Here is a 12,770-nt window from a genome sequence, read left to right on the forward strand (position 1 = left end):
TTCGTGACAGTAATCCCCGGCAAGCAGTGCACTCGAGCGCGTCCTCATCACGGATTCTCGAGGGCGCTAAATGTAGGCCACGAAGTTCCTCCCGCCGCCCGCAGCCGCGGGAATATTGCTTTGTCACTTGGCGACATCGTACTTCCCTAAGCCCAAGTAATTGGAAATAGTTGAAATAACTCCGGCAATATAGCTTTATTTTACGCTGCGCCTGTATTTTGTGTCACCGTTTGGATTTTTTGTTATTCCAACAAGTGGCTTGATTGACAAGTATTGGCAATTTATCCTAACATTGTGTACCTACTGTCTTTTTATGCGCGATATTACTACGTAAAAGTTACAAACAGTCGGAACTGAAACCTCTCAGATATTGTAATATAAAACTTGATTGTTTCTGAATTGATATTTTTTCTGAAGACAATAACTGTAGAATGTGTAGCCAAGTTACACGTCGATTATCTTTCCATAAACGCTAACGTTTCAAAAACTAAAATAATGTATGGGAATGACAGATCCGATCGACAACTTGATCACGTAACTTGTCGATTGCGAATGCCATTCCCATACATTTTTTTTATTTTGTTAGTAGAAAGAGAATCGACATATCACATGGCTACTGGTCTAGTACTTTAAAATCGCTCAAATTCTTTTCCTATACAAAATCGCAGTGATAGGAGTAGGTAGCTAGGTCATTAATGCAACAGGCGGAATTTAACTTTTGGTTTTCTGTGGTATCTAAAATTAAGATATAATAAAACAATATTGTAGAAGTAACAGGGTATCTGCGATCATTACTTTCGGAGCTACAGGGATTTAAAGAGTCATATTGACGGCGCTGCCATGCCAAAAACGCTTCATAGCACGAAATAATGACGTCGTCGATGCGTGAAATCGTGAGATTTGTATGGGCGTTCAAACAAATTTACAAATATCTTTGTTATTTCATACAATAATAAATGTCACATTTAATATAAGAACGTTAAAAATGTATGGTTTTTCATTGAATTACGTTAAAAGAGTTTTAATGGATTTTGAAATTTTATTATCTTTGTATTTTATGTATTCATTAGTTAATATTAACCTTATTTACTCGAACGTCTCTTGAAAAACAATATATCCAAACCTAGTCATGATCCCACTTTATATGCGCGTGTATTAGCGCTCAGAATACCCTGTATTCCTAGTATTTAATTTAGCATGTACGAAGAACAGTATAATATTAAATTAAGCATAAACGTTTGTTTATTTTATTTGTGTGTGGACAAATCAAGATATTCTATTCTATTCTAAACGTAGAACCGTATTGACAATTAGCTAAATTGTATTCTGCGAAGAATACAGTGTAATAGTTTACAGTGCTGCAGTAGCAAACGGACGTTACACACGTTGACGTGAATCCATTATTTCCAACGGTCGGCCAAACATTGCAATTCTACAATTCCATAGAAAGGCAACAACAGGACAATATGTGTTAACTTGAAACTTGAAAGCCCATGTATATGCAATATGTATGAGCAGGACGCATAGGCTTTCAGGTTTCAAATTTACATGTATGCATTTTTTTAAACTTCTGTGGCATAATTTAAAAATTTAGTTAGGTATACAAATTCTAAGTCGACAATCGAAATTAAAAAAGTAATTATTTAAATCACACTTTTAATTTAGAGATCACACTATTAAAGTTTGTTTTATTTATTATTACAATAAATTTTAATGACTTATTGGCATCCTGAAGCTCATGTTAGTTAATACGCAGTTCAGAAATACAAGTACCTTATACATTACTAGCCGACGCCCCGCGATTTCACCCGCATAGTTCTCCTTCCCGTAGGAATGCGGGGATAAAATGTAGCCAATGACATTCACAGATGACGTGGCTTTCTAGTGGTAAAAGAAGTTTTAAAATCGGTTCAGTAGATCCAGACATTACCCCCTACAACAAAATAAATTTTACCTATTTATAGTATTAGTATAGATTATAAGCTCTGGCTTTGCTAATTTAAGTATAAAAAGTTTGATAATTTCTATTATTAAATGTCAAACATTTTGGTAGACACAGGCACAACTTTTATTTATATAATAAATAGTTCGACAAACCAATTAGAATAAAATTGTAACTACGGCACCGGGACGCGTGGGTCGAATGAAAATTGGTACCACAAAAGAAACAGAAAAAGGAGCTGACACAATAAAAAAGGAACGGGAAATTCTGTAGAGCCGTCTTAGACGTTAAACTGAGCCTGTACCTACCCTACCTATAACTTTATGTATCGTACAGAACTATCGTTAGCTAGTCAGTATCGTGATGAAAGTAATTTAAAGTTATTGCTTAGTTATCCTTATCGCAATTTAATTAAAATACTTTTATTATGATACGAAGTTTTGAAAGCTACATATTATAGCGTATATATTTTCTTTTTTACTATTTTCTTTCTTTTCTCATGTTATTCGTAGATTTTTATTTCCTTTTGTACTTCTGTATACCCTAACCCTATTTATTTATATTTTTTATTATTAGTTTCTACATTATTTTTCTACTTTTATTAGTTGCCTGGAAGAGATGGCTTGTACTCGTAGAGATACGGTGCATTTATTGTGATGTACGTTATTTTTGGTGTACAATAAAGCGTAAGTATTTTCTTTCTTTCCTTTCTTATCGCACTTCACACTAATATTACTAAGGCAAATTTTGTGTGTGATTGTGTGTAAGTGAGTGTATAAATTTCGAATATGGATACTTGGATAAAATAATACATAAGCTACTTTTTATTTTGAAAAAATCTATGGACCCCACGTTTAACGCAAACTTTTTTTATTTTTCAAAGAACTAGTTCTTAAAAAATACAGATATGTGAATTAGATTTCGCATAGCTCTTTATCAAGCGTAATCATCAAATTTAAATCGGAAGTGTAGAACATAAAACCTTATACCAAACAGGTAAACTTTGTTAGCTAAATCGGATACTGCAGTGCAGTGTTAGTAAATGTGATACACTGTAATCAATCAGTTCATTGAATTTGAATTTAATTGATGTGTACATATACTTACGTTGTAGTTACATATTCTGTATATTCTAAGGCGGTGTCCAGTGTTCTGTTAATAGACATACACAGGGCTTTGTGTCATGATAGAAACAAACAGACCTTGGATAAACAGATTACTCAATATAAACTATTATTGTTGAATTCATTAACGGTAAAACTAATCGTTCTATATGGAATGAATAAAAAAACCGGTCAAGTGCGAGTCGGACTCGCCCACCGAGGGTTCCGTACAAATTTGTAGGTCACATTTGCTAACCCTCCATTTTTGGAGGTTAAGCAAATGTGTACATACGTACTTTGTTTAAACGTACTTTAAACAAAGGCTATTATTATACTTATATGACTAAATTACAGATGAAGTTATATTTTTTTCTCTATAAGTACTTGTAGTATACGTTAATAATAAGTTAGAAGTATTCTCTGACTCTCTTGAGTGTCGAAATATACGTTTTTTGTGGTCGTATCTTTATTTAGAAATTCCTTATTTTACAGATTCAATATACTGTAGACCTGAGTATAACATTTGTTTATTTAAGTACATTAAATATGTCTAGCAAAACATTACGAGTACAGCTCACCAATACGTTTCCCGAGAAATCAGAAATAATAACTACAACAATAAACATTAAATTACAAAATGAATATTAAAATGAATTAACAATAATCAATTCAAATTGAAACAAATAGAAAAAATTGTTTTAATTTAAATAAAAAAACACCTCCACGTGTTCCCGACATAAAGGGTAACAGACAACAAAGTAATCCTATAAGGGTATCCTTTTGTACGGAACCCAAAAAATGTACGTAAATAGGTAGTAGTAGTACGTAATTGTGCTTTATATGGATACATACATAACAATAACTGTTTGATATGAATGTTTCGACATATTCACCAAATATGGCGGAAGGAAGGCTTCAAGGCTTGCGTGGATAAATTATTGCGGAATCGTTGTTAAAAATTCACGGACACTGGACAAGACAGCGTACATTTTCCTTACGATTGTCTTATCTAGGGAGAAGTAATAAATAATTTATAGTCAGAAACTTATCAATCGCCTAAAAACCTCCTTCCCCTGTTTAGCATAGAGAAACGCCGCAGGAAAGGTACGAAGTGAAGGTTTTCACCCTTACATAACTGACATTCCAAGAATAAGTAGGTATCAACGAAGCGTTTCGCGTATTAGGATTCCTAACCACTATTAAACGTGAAAAACATTTTTCCAATTCGTAGCTCTTCTGAATAGCTAGGTATACAGTAAATGAACGTTTTATTAATAGAGGCATTTCATAAGTAGTAAATAATATTTTTAATAATTGTGATTAGCAAGTGGCTTTGGGTTGCTTTTGGAATGAAATATCCACTTTTGTGTCTCATTCAAAATTTTCAGTGTAAATTCTCATCTCGGAGTTGGGAAGTTGTTGACACTAAAATCTGAGAGTTTCTATACGTTAACCGGTCAATCAAAATCATTCTAATACCATCTGATAGTGATCGTTAAATAGTTTGACTATCATCTATATAATTCTAAAACCCGCCAACTCGCGTTACATCAGTATTGTGGGTCTAATCTCCATATCCTCTATCATGTAAGAAGCCTGACTCTATAGTTGGTCGTATAATTAGATATTAATATATACTCTTTGGTATTTAACTTTATAAACTTTTGTTTAGTTGTGTATGTTTCAAAGTGCAAGATTTGAGTAAGTTTGAAAACAGTTCCTGTTGTCGGTACCTAGTTTATAGAGTTGGATACACGAGTATTAACCGATAACAATGTAATGTTATTGTACCTAAGATATTCTGTTTTGTATTATCGAGATGTTGCGCAAAAAGTTGGATGTTTGTTACTTTTTAACGCCGCTACTACTGAAGCGATTTCGCTAAAATTTGAAATGGAAATACATTTTACTCTGGATTAACACATAGGCTACTCTTAATCCCGAAAAAAATCATGGTTTCCCGAAATTTGCGAAAACTGATGATTTTGATGATATGAATGTTTATTACTCTTTCACGCCTCGACTACTGAACCGAATTAGCTGAAATTTGGTATTGAGATATATCATAGCCTGGATTAACGTATAGGCTACTTTTTATCCTGGAAAAATCCATATTTCCCGAGGGATTTGTGAAAAACTAAATTCCACGCGGACAAAGTCGCGGGCGTCCGCTGGTTAGATATAATTGTTTTATATTCGTAAGTATCTACCTTATTAACTAGTCAAAATAAAGGTACCACCACTGTTAAAAAGTATTTTTTTAATTAAATCAATTATTTATTGTGGTGGAATAAATATAAAAATCAAACTCGTTGTAGTAAATTGTATTTTGTTAGTTAATTAATTCTCGCACAGATAGAAGCTTTGAATATATCCTAGACAGCTTATATTTCAGTATATGAGAATATATCAAACGTGGGTGTACCAAGGATGTCTGTACGCTGTAGCCGTAAACAAAGATAACGAGTATGGTTTTACGATCTAAACGTAGTTAGGTTGCCGTTTTATTGAGTCGTATAGATTCTATGTATTTATGATACATTAAGGGAATGGTATACTGCGAGAAACTAAGTAAGCATTGAAGCTGATCCAAAGCTGGCTATTGTGCACGTGAGACAGATACAGGGATGAGAGGCTTAACAGGATTAGCCTGCAGGCGGTGGTTGATTATGTTCCTGCTTGATTTACGACGACGCGATACGGTTAAGCGGCGCCGACTTGCCTACCTAATGAAGGCTTTCCCGTGAAATCGGGGAATTTATACAGTCACACGCACCACTCCAATCAATATACCGCTGTGAAAACAGTGAAAATATATTAGGACCCTTATCTGTCAACATTCCAGAAAGGTTCGGTGAAGTTGTTGAACAAGGCCTTTGAAAAATTCGACAAAAAGAAAACCTTTCATTTGGAATGTTTGTAAGAGAAAATGGTCATTTGAATGCGGATCGCAGAAGTGATTAGCCCCGGCCTTGTGTGCTGGCTACTGACACCACTTAGCTCCTAAAGGATTTGTTTTCAAAGACCGCTTTTAAGTATCTACTTTCCATGACACCCTTTAGACCTTATCATAAATTAAGCTCATTAGCACTGTTTACCCTACATTTACATTGATCGTTCCTAAAAGCTTTTTATATAAAATTAGATATTTTTAAAACTCCTGGTAAATGTTATACTTGTAAATAGTATATCTACTGTTTTTGTGTGTTTATTAATTGATTATAAATCAATTTGCTTTGATTGCATAAAAGTATTCATTTTTGATGTGATTTTTCAATTATTTTTGTATTTTTGTGTGCAATAAAGTATTTCTTCTTCTTTTATTGTATGATGCGATTCAAAACCGGCGTTTAAATTTTACGGCGTGTTCCAGATGAGTTCGTTTAGTAAAATATCAATAGGTATAGATAGGCACTCGCTTAAACAACTCCTGGCAGCAGAATTTAGTTAGAAAAACGAACTTTTAATTATTTTAAGGTTCCGCGACATTATAATATTTATTGATACGGGTACGGACCACGAAAAACTTCGATTTTTCGAATATTAATATAACGAATTTTTACATCACAAATTCTTTCATTTTCATCATAAAAGAAAAATCAATAGCTAACTTATTAATTTAGATATATTAGGTCTTGCCGACCAATTGGAAAGGAACGGGAATCATATTCAAGTGATATGGCAAATATTCAATTCTATATAATATCATATTCTTAGAGCCTCAATAGCTCAACGGTAAAGCGGTCGGACTCATCACCGAGGGGTGGTTCGATCCCCGCCCCGCTGGACTATTGTCCTACATTTCCGAGATGGGTAGGCAGAGACAATGGACAGCCACTTGCCACATCTGTACTAATATTATAAAGAGGTAAAGTTTGCGGATTTGTAGGGGGTAATCTCTGGATCCTCTAAACCGATATTGAAAATTCTTGTACCACTAGTAGACCACGTTATTTGTGAGAGTCATAGGCTATATTATGTCTCCGTATTATCTCCGAAACGGGAACTACGCGGGTGAAACCGCGGGCTCGTTCGCTAGTTTTAATATAAACTTTAGTAGACTGCAGAAGTAGTTGTAGTTATAAAAGAAACCTTAATTTCTAATAACGATGAAGAATGACAACGATCACTCTTACATTTGAATAAATTTATTTAATTTTCTTTCTTTCTATGGAATCTACCGGCTCTTCTTTCGTCTGCACACAAGACAGGATACGTCGGCACCTTCACCAAAGAGCTATTGAGGCTTGAAAATTTTCTTCAGAACCAAGCATCTGAATATTAAGTGTAGACATGGCACGTACCTAAAATGTACCATCGATGCCTAAAAAGACAACCCCTTCCTGAAGTAATATTCACATCGGTACTAGTAAGGACGGTCGGTGAATGTAGGTTTTAATCCATAGGGCACCAAGTATCACATACTCAACGGGGAAGTCAGACATCATCCAGGATATCTGAATGACATCTGAGGATGAGGATTTCCTACAATAAAATGGCACATACCTGAATTTGGTTGATTATCGGAGTTGGGCCTGGCCGACGGCGCTCCATCCCTGGCCTCCACCTCCAACGCGTAGGCTCCTTGCTTCTCTCGATCGAACACCACCTTCGTGAAGATCTCGCCTGTCTGCATGCTGATCTCGAAGAAGTCCTTGCCTTCGTTCCGCGGCGAATCCACGATGTAGTAGTACACCTTTGCAAAAAGAGAATATTCTTATTAACCGCGACCTTGCAAACTATGACGGGGTAATTCTAAGAACTATAATCACTAGCCAATTTCAATTGTCTCCGAACTTATCTCTCCTTCAGGAGAGGGAGAGTAATGGGGAAATTGGGGCTTAAGCCCACCACACTGATCCAATATGGGTCCACGAGCTTATTTTAATTTTAGGACAAATTAATTTTAGAATGACCGGAACTGACACTAAAATCAGTATGTGTAATATACTGCAACCCGTGCATCGTATGATTGTGAATACCGCAACGTTTCGGTCATTTTTTTTTCTCTGTTGAAAAGTACCAATTTGGTACTTCATAAAATTACAATCTAGCACACTTATGTGACTAATTAGTATTTACACTTTAACCTAAACTTATTTCGGACCAAGGCGCGTTTGGAACCCTCGTAACTTTAATTTTAAGTTTTCGACTATTATTACCACCATTAGATCAAATAAAATTTTGACATATAGGTACCTGACCTTTCAAAAATGCTTGTAAACTAAGCCTTATTGAAATAAATGAATTTTGAAATCTTATAATATATTATTATTATACTAAGATAATGTACAATAACTTAATCTTAGTCTTTCACTACACGTGTTCCTCAAATTCGGACAATGAGTTAACAAATATTATTGTGCAAACACTGTGTAGTTATTGCAATTAGTGTGATATGGCCAGACAAATATATAATTTTTTAGCAAAGATAGGTAGGTATTCCATCATACGTTTGCCTGTAATATTAACCATATTTAATTCAATAATGCGCAAGAAACTCACTTGTCATTTATTTGAAACATTTTTCATTTTCATTGTAGTGCTCATCTAAGTATATTTTATTAATCTATTCTGCTAAATTCTTCCATTTGAAATAAGCTTAAAATAAGCTAAGTATTTACTCGTTTATTATTATAGGTACGTCTGCGTATTCGGAGGCGAATGATAACATATATTATATTTTTTGTTATATCTGTAATGTTTTACAGAATTAACCAAAAAAATATTATAATATGTGGACAACCCTCTCTATTATCTCAATAGAATTACCAGTAAAGAGCCGTGATAGCCCAGTGGATATGACCTCTGCCTCCGATTCCGGAGGGTGTGGGTATAAATCCGGTCCGGGACATGCACCTCCAACTTTTCAGTTATGTGCATTTTAAGAAATTAAATATCACGTGTCTCAAACGGTGAGGGAAAACATCATGAGGAAACCTGCATACCAGAGAATTTTCTGAATTCTCTGCGTGTGTGAAGTCTGTCAATTCGCATTGGGCCAGCGTGGTGCACTATTGGCCTAACCCTTCTCATTCTGAGAGGAGACTCGAGCTCAGCAGTGAGCCGCATATGGGTTGATAACGAATATAGAGCTCGTTTTGTGGGACAGAGTATATTTGAGGCACCGCGAAAATTTGTGTAATAGAGCATAACCAATTCTCGAATTTCAATTTGTGTCGACTTTAACCGCAACCAGTGAAATGTTATATAAATAAGCAGGTACTCGTATCGCCAGTTAATTGATAATTTACCACTAAGTTTGCACAGTTTGTGGACAATAGCAGCCAATTTCCATACGCTTTCGCAACACTACATGATTGCTATTTTATATTGCAGAGAATCTACGGGTAGGTACCTAATATAGGTTAATTTCAGAGCTATTATACATGACATGATTAAGAGGTTAATGAACTTTTTACTAGATAAACCTTACGGCTTAAGAATAGTTGCTAACTTATTTCAAATTAATTGATTATGAAACACGGCTAAAACTCACGTGATATTACGTCGGAGTATGCCCGACTAGTTTCGAACCCATACGGGGCCCTTAGTCATGAGCTGGTTCTTGCATCGCGGTACGATCCAAAATGTTTCTTGCGCATTATTTCAAATTGGAAATATAAGCGCAACTGGAAAGTCGTTAAACTTTGTATTTATTACTAATTATTTTATTTTACATTACTAACTAACAAACAACACGTGATTTCTTTCAAACTTTGGGGATAAAAATAGCCTTAGCACTCGGGGATAAGGTAGTTTCCCAACAGTGAAAGAATTTTTCAAATCGGTTTAGTAGCTTCAAACCCTATTCTATACAAACAAACAAACATAAGTTATACGGAATAATAGTATTTGCAAAATAGTCCCACTAGGTATCCCGGGGTATGTATTTGAGGAAAGCTGAAACTTATCTTGGTACTATACAAAACGACGACAGACAATCCTTTACGTACTTTTCGCAAAACCGGAACATTCTCAGGAGATGTCGACATTACAACGTTGGATCTGCATCGGAAGTCACTATTACCACTATGTTTATAAAAAAAATAAAGAATAAAAATAAATCATGCGACACCTACATAGACCTTCTTCAATTACGAGTACATTATTTGCAAACTCATCCTCATCTTTTGTGTTTCAACATAATAAGGCGGTTTTAACACAATAATATCTTTCAGAGATTTTGTGATTTAAACATATTCATCGTGAAGTGAAATCTATAACCGTGTATAGAGGAATGTTATAATTTAATTAGATAAAGAAACTATATTTTTATGACAAAAAAACAGTTTTTTTTTTATAATTTATAATTTACTAAATTGAAGGTATAAGGTATCGTAATAAAGTAATATTTCTAGTTACCTAGTTTGAAGTTCTTGTAAAATGTAAGAAGGTATCACAAAAATACTTGAAATTATGACTTCAAAATATAAAAATAACATAAATTCCAAGGACATGCTATGACATGCATGCGAATACCAACGGGAATATTGCTCTGGCCTCTGCTCTGCCTCCCCTAACCCTAGACCTTAGACCGGTCTGCCTCTTCATAGACCGGACTACAGCATTGCATTCGCAAAATGTTCTGGCACAAAGTGTCACTCTACTATAAAATGTAGCGATGTTTAGCAAAATAACAAACGAAAATAAATCTGTATAGCAAATGCTTTAAAATTGGAATTTCAATAAAACATTAATTAAAAATACTTGTAACACAATAATGAATTGCGACACGTTTTCAACCTTATATAGGTACTCGTATGTTTCATTTGACCGCGCAAAAGCCTTTTAATTTCCTGTTCAATCATATTTGCTATGGAGGCTTTTCATGCAAATATGCTGGACTTTATTTATACAACGTTTTCAGATTACCCGAATAATTACAATTTTATAGGTTATCCATTTGTTGCTGCACTGGCATTATCAAAACAAAATGATTATTGGCTTTTGTAAATATTTATTTAATATTATATTGTGAAAAGCATAATATGGTGTGGAATGTACCCACGCGAAAATTCCGTCGACAGTAAAGAACATAGATGATACATTATGTAAGGAATCCGATAGTTTCCTTTTTTTATCTAGGGCAGGTTTATTCACCACCGAAACGAAGGCAATCACGAGCAATTCACCTACCTTTCGATGCTGCAGACTCGCCTAGCCACCGTGAGACAGCTTCCAGGCATCGATAATATTAAGCTGTTGTCTTATGACTACGCGGTTTAACCGACGTCGGTTAGTTCAAATATACTTCGTAAATTTACTAAGCTGGGACTAGAATTCAGTAACTCCCTTAAACGAGCGAAAGACAAACGTTGACCAACAACGGTGTATAAAAATATCGCTATTTCTGAGCTATTGGTCGCCAATAAGTATTTATCTTTTTACAAGATAATGTCGTTGACAATGCTAGGCCTAAGATGCGATCAAACTGTCTAATTTAACCCCACGGTAAGGAAAAATACAGCATAAATATTACTTTATCTTTCGTTGCGATGGGACGAAAGATAGGGAGCGATATGTTAAGAAAATTATCATGTTATCTAAAAATTCAAGACATTCAAAATTCATTTATTTCAAGTAGGCTCAGTTTACAAGCACTTTTGAAAGGTCAGTTGTCTATTTGTAAATAACCTACCGGTTCGGAAGGCGGGTTCTGAGAAGAACCAGCAAGAAACTCAATAGTTGCTCTTTTTAAAAAATATCATACATACCTTTACATATATCTCTTAATATATATCTGTACCTCAAAGGATTTAGTTTTCTTGAGTTTTCTCTGTATTACTCCAAACCTACGTTAAGGTCGGATCTTTAAGCAGAACTACTCTGCTTGAAGTTTTGTTCGTTACGTTACAAAGTCTTTATATTGGTTGTGTCTTACCTGTATTCATTTCAGTTTGGTTATAAAAAGTATACATACACCAAATTCACTTACTTGATTATTAGGGAACGTGCCATCTTTGTCGATAGCGTTGACCTGCGTCACTTTGGTGCCGATGGGCTCCCCTTCCAGAACGGTCTCTTGTTCTCGTTCAGTGAAGAGTGGTATCTCATCATTGACGTCTTCCAACATGATGAAGACTGTAGCTTCGGAAGCTAACTGCTGAGCTCCGTTGTTCTGCATAGAAATATTTTATTGCATTTATTATTATTTTCGAATTTACTCGTAGTTACCATCATCCATCATCGTCATATCAGCCTATATATAGGCCTTTTGTAGGTAGTTCCAAACATCACGATCCAGCGAATCTCTGCTACTGGCTTAAATCTATTTATAAGGTAGATATTACAAATTCAATACCACTGACTGTATAAAAAGTAATGGAAAATTGGGGAACTAATATACTCCATTCTACAAATGAGACCAGAATTAATTCACCAATCACAGGTTCTTAGATCATAATAAGAAGTGTATTACTTCTTAATATGATCTAAGAACCTGTGATTGGTCTTTGAAATCTCTGGTAAAAAGAAGTTAGTAAAACCCTAAAACACTGTTAGAAATTAACCTTCAGGTTTCTTGAGAAATTTTCCTACGGAGCTAACTCTTTGGCGACTGGAGACATGGTATTACCAAATATATGAAAAAAAAGATATAAAAAGCAACGTTTTTTAAGCGATTGAACCTATATAATCTGCTATCTCCTAAAGACACACTGGACCAAACTCTACAGTTGCCTACCGTGGGTACCTTACCTATGGTAAGAGTTTAGTCTGATAAA

The 12,770-nt window shown here is 34.7% G+C and overlaps 1 protein-coding gene across 6 annotated transcripts in view; it reads right to left on the minus strand.

Annotated features, from left to right (window-relative positions):
• LOC112046671 (neural-cadherin) overlaps positions 1-12,770 on the minus strand; it is a 448,660-nt gene that overhangs the window by 358,993 nt on the left and 76,897 nt on the right. For all 6 annotated transcript variants that reach the window (XM_052891245.1, XM_052891241.1, XM_052891243.1 and 3 more), the window contains 2 exons: positions 11,984-12,166; positions 7,552-7,741 (listed from right to left, as the gene is read on the minus strand). In XM_052891245.1, the coding sequence (XP_052747205.1) occupies positions 7,552-7,741; positions 11,984-12,166 (373 nt within the window). The remainder of the gene's footprint in view (positions 1-7,551; positions 7,742-11,983; positions 12,167-12,770) is intronic.

Source organism: Bicyclus anynana, chromosome 3, assembly GCF_947172395.1.
Source record: "Bicyclus anynana chromosome 3, ilBicAnyn1.1, whole genome shotgun sequence".
In the NCBI taxonomy this organism is placed as follows: Eukaryota; Metazoa; Arthropoda; class Insecta; order Lepidoptera; family Nymphalidae; genus Bicyclus; species Bicyclus anynana.